The sequence below is a fragment of the Leptidea sinapis genome, chromosome 1 (genome assembly GCF_905404315.1).
Source record: "Leptidea sinapis chromosome 1, ilLepSina1.1, whole genome shotgun sequence".
Taxonomy (NCBI): Eukaryota; Metazoa; Arthropoda; class Insecta; order Lepidoptera; family Pieridae; genus Leptidea; species Leptidea sinapis.
In genome coordinates this window covers 29251389-29278921 of record NC_066265.1, presented here as the reverse complement: position 1 = coordinate 29278921, position 27533 = coordinate 29251389, and the positions used below count along the sequence as shown (strand labels likewise).

General features: G+C 37.1%; 1 protein-coding gene across 1 annotated transcript; it reads left to right on the top strand.

Annotated features, from left to right (window-relative positions):
• Positions 1–2349: 2349 nt before the first annotated feature.
• Positions 2350–27509, top strand: LOC126965610 (uncharacterized). The gene is made up of 8 exons (XM_050809278.1): positions 2350–2368; positions 3324–3439; positions 4607–4831; positions 6006–6164; positions 21328–21462; positions 25119–25251; positions 25337–25498; positions 25967–27509. The coding sequence occupies exons 2-8, from the start codon at positions 3324–3326 to the stop codon at positions 27224–27226; spliced, it is 2190 nt and encodes a 729-aa protein (XP_050665235.1). The 5' UTR covers positions 2350–2368; the 3' UTR covers positions 27227–27509.
• The last annotated feature ends 24 nt before the right edge of the window (positions 27510–27533 follow it).

Genomic DNA, 27533 nt, shown 5'->3' with positions numbered 1-27533 from the left:
TTGCGTCCATTTTTTCAGGTCTGAGGTATTTATCTTTTCTAAAGTATTGTTTTATTTTATATTTATGTACAACTTACCTTAATAAAAAACTGATTCCTCTAAAAAATTATTACTTACAAGTAACCGTTGTCTGTTTTCTTTGTTAAGACTTTTTGAGCAAGAGAAATTGTAATCAATTCATCAGTTTGGTTTCACACGACTCTGGAGCTCCTTGGTGTTCGTGTGAACGCCGCTAGTAATCAATGTTCTGCCAACGCTCCCAACAATTGCTGGGAATGTTTTGTGTGCGGGAGTTGTTAGGAATAGGATGAGCTTTTGAATGATCGTAAATAATACCGATTGTTGAGAGTATTTTAGCCGAGTGAAAACCTGATTTTAAAATTATGTTTCCATAATAGAGTATCTACTTATAAAGTCAACTAATGTATAAATTCGTATAATTTTTTTTATAGTAAAATATTATTTTTATACAAATATGTTCTCAAATATCAAAAAAATTCACACATGCACAAAAATGTATGCAGGTTTTGTAAGCACTCGAATGCGATTTTCGAATGATATCTATTCCAACCCCTGTTCAGAATCTTAAAAGAAGTTCGGGAAATGTTGGATCTTGTATGATTTTTTGCACCTTTTTCCCTAAGCATTATGTACAAAAATTTTACTTTAATAAAATGGATGTCCACACTTATATTATAACACTTATCTTAGGTAAGATACAGAAAATACTGTTTTTTGAGGAAACTTTATGACTTAATATTGGTTTATGATGATTTAGGCAGACAGTGATACTATACAGAGTACAGAAATATGTTTATTTGAGATTGAGTAGGTGGTCTGGGACGACACCGGTAGCTGGTGCGGTGCTCCACCAACCGAGACCACAGGAAGCAGCACCGCACCGGGCCAGGAACGACTTCCTGAAGGCCGACACTCATCACATCCCCTCGCTTTTATATGTTTATAACACATAAAATACTATTTTGTTGACCTCAACAAAAATATTCATTGCCAAAATCTTCAATAGCCTGCGATGCGTCTGCCGTGAGTCTGCTTAATAGTTAAGTCTTTTATAGACATATTTACATATAGGTTCATATAATATTTATCATCTTTACTCACACTGAACACACAGACAAACTGAAAAGAGAATGACTCTCTCTTGGAAGCATTCATAAACATGCACAAATGCATACACACACAAACATATATTATATTTAGTCTCATTAATATAGACAATAGAAATGATATAATTAGTTAAGAGTGGAGGGGCCAGGAGACTCATAGCACAGGTTCTACCTAGTTTGAGTTCCTGTCTCCCAACTGTAGTTTAACATTTTAAGAATAAGTATTGCTGTACTATTGTAACTATACTTAATATTGGGAAAAATATATGTATTTGATTTGATTTGATATTTGATTTAATAAATAATTAACTTATTGTTAATCGTAAGTAGAAAGTATTACTTTCAGGCTTTGTCATTGCGTGAATGGTGTTTCGTTACACATTCCTAATATTATATTTTTTTGCAATATCCTAACTTCGTAAATGGCCAAACAACAAACGTAATCACATTCGAACTAATAGCATTAGTAAGAATTGTTTATGGACATACAGTTAGCAACCATCAGAGCTCTTGTCGTAAGTCCATTTATAACAAATGAATCCATTACAGACTTATTCCATAACTGTCGCTTTATACATTAAACCGATATAAGTTGTGGCCCACGTAAGCGATTTGTCACGAGCTAGAACCACTCTGAATCGATTAAAGCGTGAAAAGGCTTTAAAAACCGGTGCAGGATCTCGGAGCTATCAATCTGTATAATATATATCTATTTATTATAAATTGTGATCGTAAAAGCCTTTTTGTGTTTGCTCACGTGCGTGCGTTCATCTTTATTTCACTGGCTGTGCCATCAATAGACAAGCGCACTTTATTTTAACTATAACCATCTTTCATTGAACTAACATACACATTATTTTTCCTAGACCCCTCCGCTTGATTGAGGCTTAATTGTATTCACAATGTAGAATAGTAACTACTTTATATTCTGTGCTAAAATAACTAAATATGATTTTTTTTCTTGTGGAATAGGAGGACAAACGAGCGTACGGGTCACCTGGTGTTAAGTGATCACCGCCGCCCACACTCTCTTGCAACACCAGAGGAACCACAAGAGCATTGCCGGCCTTTAAGGAAGGTGTACGCGCTTTTCTTGAAGGTCCCGGAAACACCGCACAAGGAAGCTCATTCCACAGCTTCGTAGTGCGAGGAAGAAAGCTCCTTGAAAACCGCACTGTGGAGGACCGCCACACATCCAGATGGTGGGGATGATATCGTAACTTGTGGCGTATCGTGCGAAGGTGAAATATGAAATTTATAAAAAAAAAATGTATAAGAAAGTAAAGCTTGCTTTAATGTTATGAATTTATCAGTTCACGACCAATTTGCGACTCTTTGTACATCACAATTCTAATAAGTTGTGCCCTAGGTTTTGTACATCACATTATATAAGGGCTTTGAGCAATGCAATATTCATGAACCTCAGTAAAGGTTGAGCTACAAGTAGCAAGGTACTTGTAGCTCTTTATTACTTATCACTTTTTTATTAATTATCACTTTTTAAATAGCTTTTACACACAAAATTATTTAGTTGAATTACAATCTACGTAAAGTGATGCAACAAAAATATTATTAGTGTTTGGAGCAAGACATACCCTTTAACAAAAAAAAATGTAGTTTTAGTAATTAAAAATGTACTCTCAAGTTTAAATAGACTGAGGTACTATTTGTTATCAGATTAGTAGAGAAGAAATCTTTTAGCTATTTCTATTTTGCCTTCGTTCGTTATATCTAGATACGGCCATATTCACCATCAATATAATATATTGTAATACCTATACGAGAATAATACCGATAAACTCAAAAACAACTGTATAAATTTTAATGTGGTTTTTCTTTTTGTGTGGCTGACTGTTTACGACTTGTCAATCAAAATCAACTTAAATGAAAATTACTGGGCAAATGAGCCCAGTAATTTGACTAGCTACGGCGTCCTTCAGACCGAAACACAGTAATATTTACACATTACTTAATAGGCGCCGTTGTGGTACCCATAATCTAGCCGGCTTCCTGTGCAAAGGAGCCTCCCATTGGTAAAACCGGTACCGGTACCGATGACTTTATCAGGATCGCCGGAGTACCTACATTGGATGAGGGCAGCACAGGACCGGAGATCTTTGGATGAGGCTATTGTCCAACAGTGGACGTATTCTAGCTAATGATGATGATGTAATAATGTGAGGTAATGTAAAGCAGATGGCGAGTATAGAGGTGTCCCTGGGCGCGGCGGGCGCTCGCCGCCGCAGTGCCGGCAGCCGGGAGTTGGAGGCCCTGCGCGGAGCCCTCGCCGACAGAGATACGCTCATCAACAAGTACGTCACACATTCTAAACGGGGCTTCAATTACATCAAATCAAAATTTCTCTATTCATTTCAATCACAAAATGACACTCATGAACCTTAACTCGGTAAAAGTTATCTACTCCAAAGGCGTAGGTTTAAAAGCAGCTGTACCAAAGTTTAAAGAAGCAGCTACATGTTACCACAGTTTAAACAAACAGCATAATGTTTTATACCACAGTTGCAAGAAACATCTAAATGTTTTGTACCACATGTTTATGGAATCAGCAAATTTTTTATAACACAGTTTATAGAAGTATTAATATTATGTACCACAGTTTTAAAAAGCAGCTTAACGTTTTATACAACAGTTTAAAGAACAAGCAAAATGTTTTGTACCACAGTTTATAGACTCAACAAAGTTTTTATAACACATTTTAAAGATGCATCTTAATGTTTTGTACCACAATTTAAAAAAGCAGCAGTTTCAAAAGCAGTTTAAAAAGCATACTAATTGTTTTATATCACAGCTTAAAGGACAAGCTAAATGTTTTGTACCACAGTTCTTAATTAGCAGTTAAACGTCTTATACCACAGTTTAAAGAGGCAGCTACATGTTACCACAGTTTAAACAAACAGCATAATGTTTTCTACCACAGTTGCAAGAAACATCTAAATGTTTTGTACCACATGTTTATGGAATCAGCAAATTTTTTATAACACAGTTTATAGAAGTATTAATATTATGTACCACAGTTTTAAAAAGTAGCTTAACGTTTTATACAACAGTTTAAAGAACAAGCTAAATGTTTTGTACCACAGTTTATAGACTCAACAAAGTTTTTATAACACATTTTAAAGATGTATCTTAATCATACATAGTAAAAATCTTAATGTTTTGTACCACAATTTAAAAAAGCAGCTAAATACAACAATTTAAAAAGCAAACTAATTGTTTTATATCACAGCTTAAAGGACAAGCTAAATGTTTTGTACCACAGTTCTTAATAAGCAGTTAAACGTTTTATACTGCAGTTTAAAGAAGCATCTAAATGCTTTGTACTACAGTTTAAAAAGCAACCTAACGTTTTATACAACAGTTTAAAGAACAAGCAAAATGTTTTATATCACAGTTCAAAGAGCAAGCTAAATGTTTTGTACCACAGTTCTTAATTAGCAGTTAAACGTCTTATACCACAGTTTAAAGAAGCAGCTAAGCGCGTCACTGAGTGCGGCCCGGCTGGCGGCGCAATCGGTGTCTCCCGCACCGGCGCGAGGTCTTCGTGAGGAGAGTCCTGCAACCCTGGCCCCGGAGGAACGTGCCGCCCTGGAGCAGCGCGCAGCAGCCGTGCGGGCTGAGCTGGACACCCGCCGGGCGCATATCCTGGACCTGAGGAGACGGCTGGACCAGACACATGTTACAGAGTAACTACTTTTACTGTTACGATACTTGAAAGTGACTTCATGCGGTTCTTGATATTCGATGCATTTTTTATCGTCTTGTTGTCTATGTTTACAACTTTAAGGCCAGGAAGAGCCGATTGCACGTATCAGCTTCAGCTTGTGATTATTCCCAGTGCCAAAATATAAAATAAACTTCACCGCTGGCTTACTAGCGTCATGATGGGTTAACGTGGTGAGTTTGTTTATTTGTTACTCTTTTGCTGCTTAATAGTAACAAGTTGAGTACAGCCGTTAATAATGAAATTTTCATGATGTGTTATGATATGGTATATTCTGAAACATGTAAAGGAAATTCAAACGACCCAAATTGCGAACTTATGCGGTTTTTATGAGAAAAAGTGACGAGACAAGGTTAACATTCACCTGATGCTAAGTCATACGAAGCCCATCACGATGCAGGTCTGCTCAGGATTCTTGAAAAGCCCGGAGCGGCACTACGATTGCGCTCGTCACATTATTCCAGCCATTATTAGCTGCGGCGCCCTTCTAACCGAAACACAAATACTGTTTGAACAAACAAAAGTCTTGTGAGCTTAACTTTACTTAAAGAATATGTCAAGATCTTTATGTATGAAGATTTTTTTTTATGGAAATATAAATTGAAAAGTCCGCTGGTTCAGTATAAATAAAAAGTAAATATATGTAATTAAATAAATTAAAAAAGGTATTATTTTTATTGTGATAAATTGATGAACAGGTCACGCGAGTGTCAACAACAAGTAGTCAACTATTTAAAATGTTATCATTTAGGATGTTGTTTGGTGTTAGTTCCGCTGTTTCACAAAATCACTTCACCACATGTTACGCCTCTTCACGAGTTTGGCGAGTCAACAGCTCCAGAGATGGTGCACTTTACTCTAAAGATCATCATATCCTGATGACACAGACATCCATCTTAGTGACGTCACCTTCTCGTAGGGACACTACAGAATTGTACTTAAATCAGGAACTAAAAATACGATCTTCAATAAGTATCTAATCTTAACATTATTGCTTTACTGCTTCTATTGGAATTTGACAATAAAACTACCTAACCTCTCTCCTCTTTCAACAAGGAAACAAAATAGTCTTGTTTGCCAGTCGTCAAATTTTGAAAAATTTATGACCGAGACTAATAATAGGGTATTTTGAGCAGCAATATCGACACCCGCATCGAGCAGGCAGAGCTGCAGTACCAAGTGGGCCGCGAGGAGCTGGAAGTGCTGACCCTGGGGGAACAGGCACGGGCTCTATCTCACCTCATCGAGCAGGCAGACGCTGCGGCCGCCAGGAACCATCGAGCTACACTTTACAGGTACAAAAAAATAAATTAAATAATGCTTCATTCGAAATACCTAGTCAATAATGTTATGTATATGTTCATTGGCATATTAACGAATTTTCTAGAAACTGCGGTAATCATAATATAAATTTGTTATGTCGACTACTTGGTTAAGTTGAGTAAGTGAGTCTTTTGTTGGGTGATGGACGCCAGTATATTATGCTTTTACAACATGATCCCAGAAAATGTACATAAAATACTTAATGTGTTACGAAATTCAAATATAATAAAATTCAAATTCAACAGATTGGGAATGGAGTGACCGCCCTCAGGCTATTAAATTTATTATAATTATAAAATTTTATTGTAGTTACGACATTATTTTGTAACGAAATTTTATTAAAAAAAAAAAAAAAAAGAAGCCCACTAAGTTTCTTCTCACGTCTCAGGCATTCTTTCTCGAATTGATGGTAGTTTTTGACGACCAGTAAGTGATTTAATATCCTTAGTTTGAATATAAATATTTTAAATGGAATTGAACTTATCGAAAACAAGAAATTTATAAGTAAATATAAATCCATAGAATGTGTCGACTTAGAATTAGTGTGGATTGTAAAAACTGACCGAGCTATTAGGTTTTATTAACAAAATCTTATATATTGTGGTATGCCTATGACTTTGTAATAATTTAAATAAACAAGTGTACTAGCTATCTTATTTTTGGATCTAACATTTTTATTAGCGGTAACATTCACCAACTGCTAGGAACCTGTGCAAAATTTTACGAACATTATGATATTTTCAAATGCATACCATATATACCACTATATTGCCAACTTCTTTAAGCTATTCTCAGAGACTCACGAGAATCACATAAATATATTAATTCAAAAACCTTATAAGCATTATAAATGTATCCAAAGATAAAGGCTTCAAGAGACAAACATACCCCAAACACTCAACGCGGGGCAACATCTATAAGACATCGTTTCAACACATACGGTGAACCTTTAAATAGAATTTCTCGTTGACGTAAAATACCTTGTTTTACTTGGTTACAAAATTCTATCGAGGTCAGATGTTGCAATAGGAAGAGACCATGGTAGAACAATTACAGTCCACGACCGGACTTAGTTCTGCAGGTTATACGATTAAAAAGATTAGACAATTAACTGATACCTATAGATACAGCGCGACTAATATTCTTTGGTTATTTTCATAGTAGGTACCTACTATTATAAAGTTATGGGGCAGTGTAGCCGATATTAATATTATCATCTTTGTGCTGCAGAAGAGGGCTATTCGCGCTATATTCTTATATTAGGACCTGTCAAGAATGATTATGAGAAAGATTTAAATTAATTTTAACTATTACCGCTTAACGGTGGACAGAGGTGGTCACCAATTGGTCTGGACTCGAGGCAAGAGAGCCAGAGCACGTCCTAAAGAACAATGGGTTGATGAGATCATAAAAATTCTCAGACCCGGAAGAGTCCAGTTTTCTCCAGCAATTTTTAGAAAGCAAAGTCAAAAGCCACCTGGAATACCCACCAGGGGTTTTAATTAACTATGTGAATGTGATATATATGTATATTTTTATTTTTAATGTTATTTTAGGTAAGGAAATAAACGGGCTTTATTATTATTACCGCACAATACATACTAGATAATGTTAGGTATGTATGTTTTATTCTATTATCATTGCTATTATGTAATTGAAAATTCGGTAATATGCTTATGTACGTACAGGCTATAAAACATAGATACATTAACATATAGAGTATCGTGTATCTGGCTGTTAACAGCAAAATGTGTTCGACACAAAACGTTTATAATGATCACGTTTGTTACAACACCAATGGCCATTGTTCCGAGGTCGGGGTGGAGCCGACACTCGCTGCCGAGTGGATAGCTAATAGTTTCTATTCTGATTCCGGGTTATCTTGAGAAAATCTCACCGCCGAGATCTGGGTCAGTACATCAATAGTGAAAAGTTGAAAGGTAATAATTTGGTACCTACGTAATTTGTGTATGCAACGTTGTAGCTATAACGAAGTTACTCGTGGCGGTGTGAAATAGATCTTAGCATGGAGTTGCGTAGATAATGCTTCTATATTACATATTCCTCGCTTTTATGAAAAAACAAAGAGATTCATATTACAATTATTAGAGAGGTTTGCTGCTGAGAGATATCAATCTCTGTTTTAAACAACTTAAATATCTAACGCTCAGTCGACAACAATCACAAGCTTCGATGATTCAAAAATAATAAGTACTGCTTTACGGGCCGCAGGTAGACGGTGACTCCGTTTTTCTTGCGCCGGGTGGCGTTAGGCTTACTTTTTATGTTTTACATCAGAACGGAGCAACAGGAAAAAGTTAATTGCGTGATGTTAGCGAGCGATACACTGTGAAACTTACTTCGACGAAAAGTTAAAGTCGTAAGCTCCAAAGCTGGCATTTCGGTTTGGTCACGAAGTGAGCCCCCAACCTGTAGTATTATGAAAGATTGAAACATCACAATATAGAGGTATATATTAAGGAGTGCAACCTGCAGCGTAGTTCTATAGTAATCTTTTGTTTAAAGTACCTAATTTATGATGGACTTAATGTCTTGTGTGCTAAGCAAATAACAGAGTACTAAACGGTGGTCTCTCTAAGCAGACAGGAGGTTAAGGCCTAAAATAATAGGAGACAGCTCAAATACTTACGTGTATGTGTTAATATTTCGGATAGCGCAGAATTTCACATAATCGTAATTATTTCATACAACATTTTATGCGAAGTAAGTCACACTAGAGAAATGAATTCATTGGATGTTCATCCCACAGGTACTGGTAGGTACTCCATACAACTGACATGCCACAGTCGATATTCGCACGAGTATTCTGATCCAAACGTTATTGTTGGCAAATTACTCTCACATTCATCATAACCGCATGAAATATACCACATCCTACATAGCTCCATGTTTTTATGCCAACTAGTATGAATTGTTATTGCAGTGGATCATTTATTATGCTCGGTAACTGTATTTTAAGGTTATGTTATGTTTGTTCATTGATAAAGATATTAATTACTGTGAGCGAGTTTACCTCGCTTACTTGCAGTTATTCTGAAGAAGTTAAAAGAGTATAAAATTAAAGAAGAAAGTTAATTTTACATCATTCTAAATATTTGCATACGCAAAAACTTTTATCGCGTAGCGTTAGACGATAAAGTACCCATAATTACTGGTGAAATACTCAACGCTTGTACCGGTGTTTCTTATCAGAGACGCGTTCCGAACTGGTACTAACAATAATGTATAATCAAGTATTCTAATGTACTCAAATTACTTGGCTTCCATCTCCAAGAAGCGTGACGATAGGTTGGTAATGCGCGGGGTTATCGTTTGGCTTGCGGTTTGTTGGATAAAAGATGAACCAAGCGAAAGTGTCATAATGACCAACCACGGGATGTACCCCTTTGTCACTCAACTTTCATAACTTTTACTGACTATTATTGAATAGTGCAGTGTGTGAATATGATAACGAATTTTTAACGATCGTGGAATGAAAATGAAATAGACGGAAATGTAAGTTTTAATCTGTGTCAATACAATGTGTTCGTAATGTAATGAGATAGTACGAGTAGCAATGGAAATTACCTTAGAAATGATAACGCTCGAAGTCTGACAAAAAAATATAAGAGACAATTTGTGGATGTTAAACCAGTTTTGATAAACAGAGTTAATAAGTTTACGTTCGCATGTAGGTGGGGTAGTAATGTAAGAATATGTAAGGCATCTTTTGGCCTATTATTCTTAGCTAATGCTATAATATGCTTTTCTGTTTTGCAAAAAAACTTCACATCTTTGGTATGGTTTGGTGGTTTATTAACAAAATATCAAGAATACCACGTTTTGTTCCAACACATATATGGGATCAGCTGTAAGTTCATTGTTCAACAGTGAACCGCCCCCATAGATCTTCCAGGTCAGCTTCGCTCGGTTTGGCTCACGTTCCTGTTAAAAGATAAAAATGTTTAAAATATAAGCTGCCTGCCAAGCCCCGTGAAAACATAATCTGCCAGCAAACATTCCCAAACACAGGTCCGTAGTACAATTAAAGAGGCATAAAATCTTCGATCTTGATATTTTCTATCTGGTCTTTTAATCTACGTGACTCACCTTTCTTCCTTCGAGGCTTTTTCTTACTGTTGTATATCTGTTGTTAATCATTGCACCGATGTCATCAGACGACGGAGTCCCCCGAATCACTTTTACCTGCGAAACAGTGAAAGTATTCCTTTAATTTATTCTACATTCCTACAGCAATTTGCGTAACTTTTTAATTTTGAGAACGGATTTTTCTTTTTTGTTAATTATACGTTTTCCTACATCAAATTAAGTTCTGGTATATCGTTTAGATCTTAATTAGTCCTAATAATGCTCTCATAAATGTTTCACGATTTATTAATGTAATATTTATATAAATTTTTATTAAAAAAAATACTGTACGTCTTGGTCGTTTTATCCACACCGAAGGGAATTAATCATCTCGCCCACGTTGCCTTCTCTGCGATAACAATAAATCAAGGCGTAATCGAATCTCGCGCAAACTGCGACGCGAAACATAGTGCGCTATAAAGGTAATGTGTAATGGACATCGCCTATCATGGACGTTATGTTCAACATTCGTGTGTTTATAGTTTTAGACGGAGCGCGATATTATAACAGATTTAGTACCACCAGAACTGTATGTGCAGTGTTCGTCTGGGGCAAGATTATCACCACACCTATTTCTACCATAGAATAGCTGTGCACTGTGTATACTGTTATCTTCCAGTTTGAAAGGTAAAGAAGAATAGAATAGACAATCCATCACTTTGTCAACGTATTGCTCTACCTTATATATTGTAATGCGACTGGATGGATCATACCGTGGCTGGCAGATGTGTAGAATAAACTAACTGATATAACTTCTAGCATTGTTCGGATAGTGAAATATGCCGACAATTAATATACATGGTGTAACTTACGAACTTTCCTTCCCAAATGTATATGTTGGAGCGAACAAGGTAGCCTAATAAAAAAGTCTCAATGCTTTAGTTGTCTTTTAACTGGTACAGTAGGTACTATGGTTTTACATGGAATAGTTCTGTTTTGTCCATATCGAAATAAAACTGACTCACAATCTCTAAAATACATAGAATAGAACGGTTTAATTATTATATATTGCACAAGCCTTACTTTTGGAAATTAAAGACTGGTGGTGTAAATTGAATTAGGTAGGTACTCCACAAGGAAGATCCTATCATATTTATCAAGTTCTATGTATTTACCCCCTTATTCATAATGGTCCGCTAACTTTAAACAGCCGCTAAGGAGTGTTTTTCTCATTCTGACTTAGGTCAATAGAAGAAGACAGAGTGAGAATTACCAATGCTTTAAGTTAGGAGACTATTATGAATAAGGGGGTTATTAATATATATCTCTTAGGTCCGCATTCCAGAAGTCGTCTTAATGCGTTATTCATGATCAGTGTAGATATTGCTGTCATTATCTTCAAACAACGCATAAAAGAGACAACCATACACTTGATCGTGTATTCCTTGTTTAGACGCGAAAGAGGATATAAATACTACACAATAAGAGGCGGGACTGCCTAAGTTTAGTTCTTTCAGTGTTTTTCAGTGTTGGGTAGTCCATTTATTAATCAATCATCAAAATTAGGGATCCGTAATAAAATTGCTATTTTGTAACACAAGGTGTAAAATCGAATACCTATTTTTGCGTGCGCTGCAAAAACTATTGACAATAGAACAAAATGATGTACAGGCTATAATATAGGCAATATTTTATTACTTATAAAACTATCGCGTGAATTATACTTTATATGGCAAAACAACGTTTGCCGGGTTAGCTAGTATGACATAAGATTGAAAGCGAATAGTTGCTTAAAACGTTGTGGACTTCGGATATCTCCGTTTATTACAAGATTATAGCCGTCATCTGTCAATCTATCAATGACTGCACGTTTCGTACAATCGAGTGAATAACTTTTTTCTTTCCTTAGTAGCAGAGTTAGATGCCTTGAGGAATAGAGACCCTAAGTGCCTTCAAAATATTATAGAATTAATAATTTTATAAAACAGTCTTTAGATAACTACAAAAAAGATCTCTGTGTCGTACATAATGCCAAGTAACTGACTTGCAACGTGACATAGGGCTCCGTCTGAAGTATTCATGATATAATGTTAGTCGTTTATCCCCAACACTATAATTAAGTATGCGAACTCTATGAAGAGATCTTGGATTGGATACGGCTGAGAATATCCGTTTATGTTCGTAATAGATAAACTTATATATCTCTGTTGAGTAAAGCTTTTGAGCAGGTTCAGGCGGATCATTGGGTATTGTTCCACGTCTCCACCTTACCGTCGCTTGTTGATCGTTAGAAGTTTGCACACTACTCTGAAAACATTAGCATTTTTCGATATTATTTAATATCATAAAAAAATATTAGATTTAGTTTACAAAACCGGTAATATAATATACTGATTATGATATATAGGCAGACAGACTTGAAATTGAAAATCTTGAAAAACGACGTCATTTTATTGATTGATACAATAATTTTGTACAAAATAATTGTAATTATGGATTGTCCCTGGTTATTACAATGTATAAATATAAAAATAACTCGCCCTCAAAAACACACATGTCATGCAAACGAATTATTTCATGTAGATTCGTGGTGTAGTTGTTATGTAAAAAATATTTTTGTTCGTCGTGTGAGTAAATTTTACAATAATAATTTTCACCACGATAATAGTGTAGATATAGATAGCTTCCTGTTCCAGTTTTTAAAATTTATGGTTTAAGACATTTATTGTTCCATAAAGGAATTTCCACTTAAATGGAACTTACAGGCTATTTTATAAAAAGTGGGTAACAAAATTGCATCTTAAAGCGTACAGGAAATTATAAAGTAATTAAAATAGGCTAATTAGTTAAGTATAGCTTATATACATTTCTAATTTCTAATACAAATATTAAATAAAAATTATAATACAAATATTTTATATAAATTATAATACTAGTGGGTAGTTTTAAAACACCATCGCATCAAAATCATACCGACCCGGGCCGGTCGATGTCAACAGTCGACGCGAGCCACGGTTGAGTCACAACTCACTACACAAGATTACTTAAAATAATTTTATGAGGATAAAATTTATATGATCTCTTAAAGTATTTTTATATGTTTGTCTTATTATAATAGACTATTCGCTATTAAACTTATTAATTAAGGAAACTATAGGTAGGGCTGGTATCTGTTATTTCATTTAGTAATTAACTTGTAAGAATGTCTATTTCTGAATAATAAATAACCATTAAGATATTTTGTCACAAATGTAATATAAAAGCATAAAGCTAAAAGTAATAAAAGCATTCGCTATTATTTTATGTCAATACTGTAGGTACGCAGCTTAACGGGCATATCAAGTAACTAGCTAATTGCTAACGCGAATATCAAAAATGAAATATCTTTATTGAGACTTCTGTTACTAATAATAATAATAATATTTCTGTTGTCTGAATAATGTTGTTTTTATTAATAATTAGTTAATGCCTTCTATAAAGACCGCGTGCGTACAGCGTATGGTCGCGATTATTTTATTTAATTAAGTATTTTATAAATACAGTTCCTAGAGGACATTAAGAGTTCCTTCAAGTATCTCCAACAACTACTCTACAATAATGTGTCAAGCGGGTTTCCACTTTCCAGTGGTAGATCAATGTACTTAGGACTACCCGATTCCTGAATCACCCCCATGTATGTTCGGCGAGTATTCATTGTTTTCCAGTTTTTGTTTCGTATTTTTTTGTCGATTCCTGACTTCCAAAAGATTATCAGTCACAGAGACATCAATTATTGACATATAGACAATTGAAGACATTAGAGATGTCCAAAGATAAACTAACTAGAGTTGCTAACGCTAGCGTCGATCGTCGAAAACCCGGCTCGGAAATCAAATTGGATGTCCGACAGATCGGGGCCGAGCTCGCCCATATGTCGGACGATGCAGGCAGAGTCGAACCCCCGCTCGAACAATTTACCCGAATCGTCCAGCAACGCGAGGCCCGCGTTGAACATTTCCCACTCAGCACTTACCAGCACACGGGCAACGAACCCATCTGAGTACCTTTACTTACCTAACCTTACTTGTCTTCTTATAGATCGTGAAGAAAACCAGCAATTAAAAAAGATACCTTACCTAACTGAATCTTTTATGCTTGGATATAAATACTAACTCCTCGGATCGGAGTTAAAACCAATGAGTTCTATGTTAAGAGTTATTTGTTCAGATAACCGACTTGCGATTTAATTCTCAACACCATCATGTTTGCTATGTGGGCCTGCTTGGTTATGTCTAATAAATATACCACAAATGATACCACAGATTGGGAATGGAGCGACCGCCCTCAGGCTATTAAATAATAAGTTTAATTGTACAATATTACTTTGTTAACATATTTTTTGATGAAAAAAAAGCTGAGCTTGTTGCGCCCATTCTTCTCAGGACGATTCTTGATGTCATGTTAGCGAGCGATACACTGTGAAACTTACTTCGACGAAAAGTTAAGGTCGTAAGCTCCAAAGCTGGCATTTCGGTTTGGTCACGAAGTGAGCCCCCAACCTGTAGTATTATGTAAGATTGAAACATCACAATATAGAGGTATATATTAAGGAGTGCAACCTGCAGCGTAGTTCTATAGTAATCTTTTGTTTAAAGTACCTAATTTATGATGGACTTAATGTCTTGTGTGCTAAGCAAATAACAGAGTACTAAACGGTGGTCTCTCTAAGCAGACAGGAGGTTAAGGCCTAAAATAATAGGAGACAGCTCAAATACTTACGTGTATGTGTTAATATTTCGGATAGCGCAGAATTTCACATAATCGTAATTATTTCATACAACATTTTATGCGAAGTAAGTCACACTAGAGAAATGAATTCATTGGATGTTCATCCCACAGGTACTGGTAGGTACTCCATACAACTGACATGCCACAGTCGATATTCGCACGAGTATTCTGATCCAAACGTTATTGTTGGCAAATTACTCTCACATTCATCATAACCGCATGAAATATACCACATCCTACATAGCTCCATGTTTTTATGCCAACTAGTATGAATTGTTATTGCAGTGGATCATTTATTATGCTCGGTAACTGTATTTTAAGGTTATGTTATGTTTGTTCATTGATAAAGATATTAATTACTGTGAGCGAGTTTACCTCGCTTACTTGCAGTTATTCTGAAGAAGTTAAAAGAGTATAAAATTAAAGAAGAAAGTTAATTTTACATCATTCTAAATATTTGCATACGCAAAAACTTTTATCGCGTAGCGTTAGACGATAAAGTACCCATAATTACTGGTGAAATACTCAACGCTTGTACCGGTGTTTCTTATCAGAGACGCGTTCCGAACTGGTACTAACAATAATGTATAATCAAGTATTCTAATGTACTCAAATTACTTGGCTTCCATCTCCAAGAAGCGTGACGATAGGTTGGTAATGCGCGGGGTTATCGTTTGGCTTGCGGTTTGTTGGATAAAAGATGAACCAAGCGAAAGTGTCATAATGACCAACCACGGGATGTACCCCTTTGTCACTCAACTTTCATAACTTTTACTGACTATTATTGAATAGTGCAGTGTGTGAATATGATAACGAATTTTTAACGATCGTGGAATGAAAATGAAATAGACGGAAATGTAAGTTTTAATCTGTGTCAATACAATGTGTTCGTAATGTAATGAGATAGTACGAGTAGCAATGGAAATTACCTTAGAAATGATAACGCTCGAAGTCTGACAAAAAAATATAAGAGACAATTTGTGGATGTTAAACCAGTTTTGATAAACAGAGTTAATAAGTTTACGTTCGAATGTAGGTGGGGTAGTAATGTAAGTAACTAATGATATGCTTTTCTGTTTTGCAAAAAAACTTCACATCTTTGGTATGGTTTGGTGGTTTATCAACAAAATATCAAGAATACCACGTTTTGTTCCAACACATATATGGGATCAGCTGTAAGTTCATTGTTCAACAGTGAACCGCCCCCATAGATCTTTCAGGTCGGCTTCGCTCGGTTTGGCTCACGTCCTGTTAAAAGATAAAAATGTTTAAAATGTAAGCTGCCTGCCAAGCATAGCAAGAAAACATAATCTGCCAGCAAACATTCCCAAACACAGGTCCGTAGTACAATTAAAGATGCATAAAATCTTCGATCTTGATATTTTCTATCTGGTCTTTTAATCTACGTGACTCACCTTTCTTCCTTTGAGGCTTTTTCTTACTGTTGTATATCTGTTGTTAATCATTGCACCGATGTCATCACACGACGGAGTCCCCCGAATCACTTTTACCTGCGAAACAGTGAAAGTATTCCTTTAATTTATTCTACATTCCTACAGCAATTTGCGTAACTTTTTAATTTTGAGAACGGATTTTTCTTTTTTGTTAATTATACGTTTTCCTACATCAAATTAAGTTCTGGTATATCGTTTAGATCTTAATTAGTCCTAATAATGCTCTCATAAATGTTTCACGATTTATTAATGTAATATTTATATAAATTTTTATTAAAAAAAATACTGTACGTCTTGGTCGTTTTATCCACACCGAAGGGAATTAATCATCTCGCCCACGTTGCCTTGAAATCATGATATAATTTTAGAGGATAACAAGAAGAGTGGTTGTCCACCTGGCAATTGGAAGTATCATTGGATTTTGTGATGTTAACAAAAGGTTCTGCGATAACAATAAATCAAGGCGTAATCGAATCTCGCGCAGACTGCGACGCGAAACATAGTGCGCTATAAAGGTAATGTGTAATGGACATCGCCTATCATGGATGTTATGTTCAACATTCGTGTGTTTATAGTTATAGATGGAGCGCGATATTATAACAGATTTAGCAGCAACAGAACTGTATATGCTGTGTTCGTCTGGGGAAATATTAACACCACAACTAGTTCTAACAGATTTAGTACGACCAGAACTGTATGTGCAGTGTTCGTCTGGGGCAAGATTATCACCACACCTATTTCTAACAGATTTAGTACCACCAGAACTATATGTGCAGTGTTCGTCTGGGGCAAGATTATCACCACACCTATTTCTACCATAGAATAGCTGTGCACTGTGTATACTGTTGTCTTCCAGTTTGAAAGGTAAAGAAGAATAGAATAGACAATCCATCACTTTGTCAACGTATTGCGGTACCTTAGATATTGTAATGCGACAGGATGGATCATACTGTGGCTAGCAGATGTGCAGAATAAACTAGCTGATATAACTTCTAGCATTGTTCGGATAGTGAAATATACCGACAATTAATATCCATGGTGTAACTAACGAACTTTCCTTCCCAAATGTGTATGTTGGAGCGAACAAGGTAGCCTAATAAAAAAGTCTCAATGCTTTAGTTGTCTTTTAACTGGTACAGTAGGTACTATGGTTTTACATGGAATAGTTCTGTTTTGTCAATATCGAAATAAAATTGACTCACAATCTCTAAAATACATAGAATAAAATGGTTAACTATTATATATTGCACAAGCCTTACTTTTGTAAATTAAAGACTGATGGTGTAAATTGAATTAGGTAGGTACTCCACAAGGAAGATCGTATCATATTTATCAAGTTCTATGTATTTACCCCCTTATTCATAATGGTCCGCTAACTTTAAACAGCCGCTAAGGAGTGTTTTTCTCATTCTGACTTAGGTTAATAGAAGAAGACAGAGTGAGAATTACCAATGCTTTAAGTTAGGAGACTATTATGAATAAGGGGGTTATTAATATATATCTCTTAGGTCCGCATTCCAGAAGTCGACTTAATGCGTTATTCATGATCAGTGTAGATATTGCTGTCATTATCTTCAAACAACGCATAAAAGAGACAACCATACACTTGATCGTGTATTCCTTGTTTAGACGCGAAAGAGGATATAAATACTACACAATAAGAAGCGGGACTGCCTAAGTTTAGTTCTTTCAGTGTTCTTTTAGTTCTTTCAGTGTTTTTCAGTGTTGGGTAGTCCATTTATTAATCAATCATCAAAATTAGGGATCCGTAATAAAATTGCTATTTTGTAACACAAGGTGTAAAATCGAATACCTATTTTTGCGTGCGCTGCAAAAACTATTGACAATAGAACAAAATGATGTACAGGCTATAATATAGGCAATATTTTATTACTTATAAAACTATCGCGTGAATTATACTTTATATGGCAAAACAACGTTTGCCGGGTTAGCTAGTATGACATAAGATTGAAAGCGAATAGTTGCTTAAAACGTTGTGGACTTCGGATATCTCCGTTTATTACAAGATTATAGCCGTCATCTGTCAATCTATCAATGACTGCACGTTTCGTACAATCGAGTGAATCACTTTTTTCTTTCCTTAGTAGCAGAGTTAGATGCCTTGAGGAATAGAGACCCTAAGTGCCTTCAAAATATTATAGAGTTAATAATTTTATAAAACAGTCTTTAGATAACTACAAAAAAGATCTCTGTGTCGTACATAATGCCAAGTAACTGACTTGCAACGTGACATAGGGCTCCGTCTGAAGTATTCATGATATAATGTTAGTCGTTTATCCCCAACACTATAATTAAGTATGCGAACTCTATGAAGAGATCTTGGATTGGATACGGATGAGAATATCCGTTTATGTTCGTAATAGATAAACTTATATATCTCTGTTGAGTAAAGCTTTTGAGCAGGTTCAGGTTCATTGGGTATTGTTCCACGTCTCCACCTTACCGTCGCTTGTTGATCGTTAGAAGTTTGCACACTACTCTGAAAACATTAGCATTTTTCGATATTATTTAATATCATAAAAAAATATTAGATTTAGTTTACAAAACCGGTAATATAATATACTGATTATGATATATAGGCAGACAGACTTGAAATTGAAAATCTTGAAAAACGACGTCATTTTATTGATTGATACAATAATTTTGTACAAAATTATTGTAATTATGGATTGTCCCTGGTTATTACAATCTATAAATATAAAAATACCTCGCCCTCAAAAACGCACATGTCATGCAAACGAATTATTTCATGTAGATTCGTGATGTAGTTGTTATGTAGAAAATATTTTTCTTCGTCGTGTGAGTAAATTTTACAATAATAATTTTCACCACGATAATAGTGTAGATATAGATAGCTTCCTGTTCCAGTTTTTAAAATTTATGGTTTAAGACATTTATTGTTCCATAAAGGAATTTCCACTTAAATGGAACTTACAGGCTATTTTATAAAAAGTGGGTAACAAAATTGCATCTTAAAGCGTACAGGAAATTATAAAGTAATTAAAATAGGCTAATTAGTTAAGTATAGCTTATATACATTTCTAATTTCTAATACAAATATTAAATAAAAATTATAATACAAATATTTTATATAAATTATAATACTAGTGGGTAGTTTTAAAACACCATCGCATCAAAATCATACCGACCCGGGCCGGTCGATGTCAATAGTCGACGCGAGCCACGGTTGAGTCACAACTCACTACACAAGATTACTTAAAATAATTTTATGAGGATAAAATTTATATGATCTCTTAAAGTATTTTTATATGTTTGTCTTATTATAATAGACTATTCGCTATTAAACTTATTAATTAAGGAAACTATAGGTAGGGCTGGTATCTGTTATTTCATTTAGTAATTAACTTGTAAGAATGTCTATTTCTGAATAATAAATAACCATTAAGATATTTTGTCACAAATGTAATATAAAAGCATAAAGCTAAAAGTAATAAAAGCATTCGATATTATTTTATGTCAATACTGTAGGTACGCAGCTTAACGGGCATTTCAAGTAACTAGCTAATTGCTAACGCGAATATCAAAAATGAAATATCTTTATTGAGACTTCTGTTACTAATAATAATAATAATATTTCTGTTGTCTGAATAATGTTGTTTTTATTAATAATTAGTTAATGCCTGCTATAAAGACCGCGTGCGTACGGCGTATGGTCGCGATTATTTTATTTAATTAAGTATTTTATAAATACAGTTCCTAGAGGACATTAAGAGTTCCTTCAAGTATCTCCAACAACTACTCTACAATAATGTGTCAAGCGGGTTTCCACTTTCCAGTGGTAGATCAATGTACTTAGGACTACCCGATTCCTGAATCACCCCCATGTATGTTCGGCGAGTATTCATTGTTTTCCAGTTTTTGTTTCGTATTTTTTTGTCGATTCCTGACTTCCAAAAGATTATCAGTCACAGAGACATCAATTATTGACATATAGAAAATTGAAGACATTAGAGATGTCCAAAGATAAACTAACTAGAGTTGCTAACGCTAGCGTCGATCGTCGAAAACCCGGCTCGGAAATCAAATTGGATGTCCGACAGATCGGGGCCGAGCTCGCCCATATGTCGGACGATGCAGGCAGAGTCGAACCCCCGCTCGAACAATTTACCCGAATCGTCCAGCAACGCGAGGCCCGCGTTGAACATTTCCCACTCAGCACTTATCAGCACTCGGGCAACGAACCCATCTGAGTACATTTACTTACCTAACCTTACTTGTCTGCTTATAGATCGTGAAGAAAATCAGCAATTTAAAAAGATACCTTACCTAACTGAATCTTGTAATATTTTCTAAATCTAATTATTTTGCTTAGCTTGATAGTAGGTAACGCACATAATATAGGTATATGTATAATAGGTAGGTATATACATAGATTTATGCTTGGATATAAATACTAACTCCTCGGATCCTAGTTTAGAATAAGATCGGAGTTAAAACCAATGAGTTCTATGTTAAGAGTTATTTGTTCAGATAACCGACTTGCGATTTAATTCTCAACACCATCATGTTTGCTATGTCGGCCTGCTTGGTTAAGTCTAATAAAAATACCACAAATGATACCACAGATTGGGAATGGAGCGACTGCCCTCAGGCTATTAAATAATAAGTTTAATTGTACAATATTACTTTGTTAACATATTTTTTGATGAAAAAAAAGCTGAGCTTGTTGCGCCCATTCTACTCAGGGCGATTCTTGATGTCACATCCTATTTTGAATAAAAATATTTGAATTTAATAGTGATTCTCTTTATAATTTATGAGCCAATATAATATTTGTGGACAGCACGGTGCGTGAATGTGGCGGTGACGCAGCGCTGGTGATCGCAGAGGCGCGTGAGACGACGTACAGTGCTGTGCAGCGCGGCGCCGGAGTCGTGCTGGAGTGGGCCGACCACCCCGCGCTGCGCTCCGGAGACAGGTTCGTGATGGCATCATACCCGACCCAACATAGCCCCCTATAAGGCCCGGCTTCCACCAAAGCGGAGAGGAGAGGAGACGAGAAGAGATTAGCCGCGAAGCTTTCAGGTTATTTCCACCAAAGCGGAGAGGAGATGTGAGCTATACCGCTATGTGATCTGTGAGAGCTCGAAATCAGTCAACTGATATCTACGAAAGGAAGACGTCATGTCGTTACAAAAGTTGTAATATGCTTGAGGAAGAGGAAACAAACGTTACTGAAAAAATTATAAAAAAAAACCGACATCAATAACAACAAACACTTTATTACCGACTATATTATGTTAATGCTTTGGTGGAAACCAGCCCTAACGGAGCGGCGGCACGAGGATCTGAACGACAGTGACCGAAACAGGGACTAAAGACATCTCGTCATATTTAACTGCTCAGAGCTCACATGTTTGTATCTTTATCAATTCCATTCTTCCACTAGTCTCAATCCTACCTAATGGTCTGGACGTCATCCAGTGAGGCTCCAAGGACCAGCCTTACTCGATACGGAATATTCCACAAGATTGTAAGGTCAACTCTGAGTGCAGTCGAGTTTAACTACATAGCAATACCTAGGTAACACTGAAAATGTTTAGAAAATGAAAAATGGCTTAATATAGGAAGTTGCCAATACTTTTATTGTTTTTCGAAATAATCTCCGTTTCTCTCTACACATCGTCGCATTCGATGGAACCACTGAGAATAGCAGTGGGCCCATTCTTCCGTAGGGGTCTCTTCTATGCCATTTTCGTACGCTTTCACCGCATCTTCAGGGCTCGTAAAGCGAATATGAATTTTTTCTTTAGTTCCCAAGAATAAATAAAAGTCACAGGGCACCAGGTCAGGACTGTATGGCGGATATATCATGAATATTCAACAGTCCGTTTTGCGGAGTGCGCTGAAGCATTGTCGTGGGGAAGGAGGATCTTGCTTCGAGGGCGCTGCTGTCGAATTTTTTCCAAGACAACAGGCAAACAGCCATTGACATACCAGTCTGCAGTAACTGTCCTTTCATCTTCTAGCACAACTGTCGCAAAATGACCTTTCCGACCATAGAGTGAGGCAATCATCTTTTTCCCTTGACTTCTTCCTTTCTTTACCTTAGTTGGCCGATCCTCGAAAGGATCGGCCAACTACACAAACACCCTCTGAGCTGATTGTCTTTTGGTTTCGAGTTCGTAGCAATATATCCAGCTTCCATCACCTGTGACGATGTCAAATACAGCATTTGAATCACCGCCGTTGATTTTATATAACATTTGGCGACACCAGTCCATGCGAAGGTGTTTCTGGTCGTCGGTTAAAGTATGGGGAATCCATCTGGTATAAAGCTTCCTGACGCCTATATTTTCGTGTAAAATTTTTTGAACTTGACCTATGCCTAGGCTTGCCCGTATCTGCTGATAGGTCACTCTCTTGTCTTCCTCTATTCCTCGTCGCACAGTTAAAGGACGTCCCTCACGCGGATCATCAATTAAGATTGCTACGTCCACGCTTAAACTCTTTAAGCCAATTGTAAATAGTGGCACAAGATGGGGCTTCACTAAGAAGTGCTAATCGCAGTGCTATCATAGCTCTGTTGTTGAGAAAGCCCACAACGAAAGTCATAATAAATCATAGACCGAAAATTTTCTCGCGTTAGGTTCATTGTCACGTGTAACAGGAGTTTTACATTTGCCGCCAATTCACAAAAACAAATGACAAATGAATGCATTATACTACATTATGTTATCAAAGACTTCTAAAATTGAAACTCAAAAAAAGTTTTCATTACCAATGTTTTTAACTGGCCAGTTCTAAACATTTTCAGTGTTACCCAGGTAGCAATATCGCATAATAAAGCGAGATAAATTTTCCAGAGAATTTATATAATATCATGATATACATACTTACCTGAACTACCCATGCGGAAAAAGTAAGGGTAATGGCCTTGGGTGAGACCTTCGACCGTGTATTATAATAGTCTTATATTTAAATGCAATGTTTGGAGTGCCTATTCATTACCTTCCTAACTACTTGTAATTTTTTCAATACAGAAATGAAAAAATATATCTAGGTAATGTTTATTCATAGAACAAAGCTTAAATCAATCGACTAATGAACTCAAATGAATAAATGAACTGTTAATTTCTACTTCATATGAATATTTCTATTTCGGTGAGTCTATTGGATTCTCGCAATGTGCAAATGTAATGATAATAGAACAGGCGTATGCAAATGACAGAAACTCGAGCGAAATTGTTCACGATACCATTTATTACTATTCACATGCAAACATATCGATCTCTATATAAGGTTAGTAGGCACCTTAGTGTTTATGAAGACTTGCTCACTTTTACGTCGTATATCAAACTCTTTTACCGATGATAATGGTAAATGACGTCACAGACCTTTAAAATTGGACTGGGTATAGTTATTTATTCATCGACGGCCTTACAAAAATAAAGAAAACTAAGTAAAAACTAACTAATAACTAAAGAACAAGACAATTTATTAAATCGTCGACGAGTACTGGAAGCCACTTGTGCCTTCTATCAAGTCTACTCTTGAAAAGGTCGCGGTATGGGGCAAAATGAACTTTAGTTAGAAGACGAAGAAGTTTAGAAGACTAAGTTTCCCCGTTTACTATTAAAAAAAAACATTTGTCATATCACCACCCTTATGCCCCTCCTAGTATCGGAATACTGGGTTTCGAAATCTCGAGCGATTGCCAATTCTGCGGTCATCTGTAAGGCAAAGCCAAATTGGCTTCGATGAGGCTGGGCGTCCTAAATAGAGCCCGGTAATACTCCAAGCCGCCTCACATTCTAGCGCTCTACAAAGCGCAGGTCCGACAACATATGGAGTATTGCTCTCATCTCTGGTCTGGCGTACCACAGTATCAGCCCAAACAATAGGGCCACGTGCAACGCAGAGCTGCTCGAATTTTCGGGGGTCCAGAGCTCTGTTATGGGCTGGATCGTGCATCTTCTACCGTATTAATCACGGGGAGTGTTCCGATGAGCGGTTTTACCTGATTTCTGCCGCTGAAATCCACCTTCGCATGCAGACGCTACAAATTAGGATGTTATCCCCACCATCTGTGTAGTATCCCTCCACAGTGCGGTTTTCAAGGAACTTCCTTGCACTAGCTTCTTTGTGCGGTGTCCAGGATGATGGGACACGCGTCCGTATGTACGCACTTGTACAATTTTTTTCATTTTAGAAAGATAAAGGGTACATTTGTAAGAAACAAACTCATAATGATCAAAACGTTTCTTAGAATATTTTTGCATTGCATAATACAATGAAACCATTTGTACCTATTCTAAAATAATTTACCAGTGGGAGGCTCCTTTGCACAAGATGGCGGCTAGATTATGGGTACCATAACGACGCCTATTTCTGCCGTGAAATCGAAATTGTGAAATGACTGGGCAAATGAGACTTAACATCTTGTCTCAAGATGACGAGCGCAGTTGTAGTGCCGCTCAGAATTTTTGGGTCTTTCAAGAATCTTGATCGGCACTGCATTGTAATGGGCAGGGCGTATCAACTACCATCAGCTGAACGTCCTGCTTGTCCCTTATTTTCATAAAAAAAAATAGTCTTATTGCAGTTGATAGCTTATGGTTTTGATGTTCACAGAGTGTTGGAAGTAAACGGCACCAGTGTGTTGTGCTGTAGCCTGGAGGAGTTCCACCGCGCGGCCTCGTGTGCGGCACCCGCGCGGCTCGCACTGCTGAGGGCGGCGCCCCCCGTGACTCCGCCCATTACACATGTACGTAGCTGTATACAGTACAGAACTGAACAAACTATTGCTTGTGTGCTGCCAGAAAACTTACTCCTTTACAAAATGTTTTCAGAACGAGGCGGTGTTACTACGTACCGAATTAGAGAAACTAAAGACCGCAGCCGTAGAGGCAGAGAAGACCAAAGAAGGATTGAGAACGGACAACACGCGGCTCACGCACAGAATATCATATCTAGAAGAACAGGTCTCCGAACTACTGGCCAGGCACACTCAGGTATCCTTCATCAAAATATATATCTATCATTGAAAATCAGAAAAACACCAGCTGAATAATTATTATGTTTTAAAATATATTGATTAAGTAAATAACAGAATAACACAGTGTGGGTTATGTTATTTATTTCAGTAATTTAGCCGCTCTGATATATAATATAATTATATTAAGGTATTAATTGTTATTTTTTCTTTACTTCTGGGATTAAGTATACAAATTTAAGTTTTATCAAAATTTATGGACAGTGGGATGCTCGCAAACAGCAGTGTTTGATATTGCAAAGTTGATAGGTACGGACTACGGAGAGACACATTTGGTAATTTGCATTATAAATTCTCAAAGTCGATTTAATATGCAACAATAACTCATAATTATCTTTTATCAAAATAAAAATTCATCTGTACTTATGACCAGCACTTCGCGTTCGCTCGTTATTACAATATAAATATTTAATAATTGTTATTTCAGGTGCATTCCTCCAACAGTAGCGACAGCTGCATCACAGTCAACAAAACAAAGAAGAATGTAACCAACATCAACATAACATCAGAACCGCTCAACACAAGCAAGCAGAGTCCCAAGTCCGAGGTGCAAGTGTTTCAGAAAGGTCCCGACATCACCGCCATCGTCGCCAAGCTGCCAGGACTGGATGGTCCCGAAGCGAACTTGCCCGTGATGCGGCCGCGCTCCAACGGCTCCGGGGCGTCGTCGCGGGTGCTACCCTCGCCGCGTACGTCACCGGCACCGCAGCACAGGGCTCACAGCTCGCACAGTCTGGACCACCGCGCAGGCCGCGGGCGACACTCGCTGCCACAGCACTGCGGCGCCGCAGCGGATTACAGCGCCGAGACCGACGCCGCCATCAGAATGATCGAAAGAAACCAAAGACACATGGAAAAGCAGCGCTTAAGAACGGAGAAACAACGCTCCAAAGTAGATGACCGATTCCGATCCGATAGCGATTTGGATCGAAAGTCGTGGAGTTCTTGTGATCCAAGACCAACTAACCAGAAAGCGTCCGAGAGAATAGAAGAAAGCATTAAGAAAACCAACTGGGCTGAAAGAAAAACGCTCTCTATTATTGAACAACTGAAACGGTCTCAACGCCTACGTAAGTTAAAAAAGAATGAAAGCAGCGAAGATATTCAAGTAGAATCCGACCGGCAGTACGTGCACAACAGGATCGACGGGAAGGTTATAGAAAACGCGCACAAATCTCGTAGGTCCTCCAAGTTGTACTCGAGGAGTGCTAAGTCTTCTGAATTCGAGTCGGAATGTTCAGACTACCCGAACGGCGACATCTACAGCAGCTCACCGAGGCTGGACTACGGCTCCGAAAGCTATTCCAGGCTGAGTCACTATAAAAAAAGTGACGAGACGGACGAGGGCAAGTATCGACCGACTCCGCCCAGGAAACCGTTGAGGCTGTCTCTACATAAAGCTAAGAGCGCTCATTCTTTGATGAATGGAAGTGAATCAGAGACTCCAAGCAGACCGCCGTTGGGCCAGGGTGTGCAGGAGTCGTCGGGTAAAAGGCCGGGGAAGAGGTCGCACGGCGCGGACAGGTGGGCGCGGGAATGTAGCCGCGAGGGCGTGCGAGCTACGCCCCGGCCCGGCCGTCGTGCGGCGCCCACCCTCACCACGTGCGAGGCGCCCGCCGCCGACCGCCTGTATCCCGACACGCTACCCCCTGCGCGGTCGAGCGGCTCGCTCTCCAAATGGTGCTAGCCACACGTAAAATAATCCATGGAAATCATGACCCAAAAGAAAACTGAACACTTGAATTTAATCCCATATATTTAGTTTAAAGCCTGTTATTCCCTAACTGGGATTCTTCAGTTTGTGTAAAATTGTTCAAATTGGCACGACCTAAAGTATTAACACGGGCGATTGACTCTCGTACGACCAGTCAAATAAGTCGTAGCTGTCTCCTACTGTACATAATGTATAAACTGTAGTGCACCCACCGTAGATACTTAACTAAGTTATATTTATTAAAATATTTTCCACATGAGTGTCTGTTATTTATGCAAAT

Coding starts and splice junctions, on each gene's coding strand:
- LOC126965610 (XM_050809278.1), top strand. CDS start 3,324: ATGGCGAGTATAGAGGTGTCCCTGGGCGCGGCGGGCGCTCGCCGCCGC. Junction 3,440..4,606: donor AGAGATACGCTCATCAACAA/GTACGTCACACA, acceptor CTTATACCACAG/TTTAAAGAAGCAGCTAAGCG. Junction 4,832..6,005: donor GACCAGACACATGTTACAGA/GTAACTACTTTT, acceptor TATTTTGAGCAG/CAATATCGACACCCGCATCG.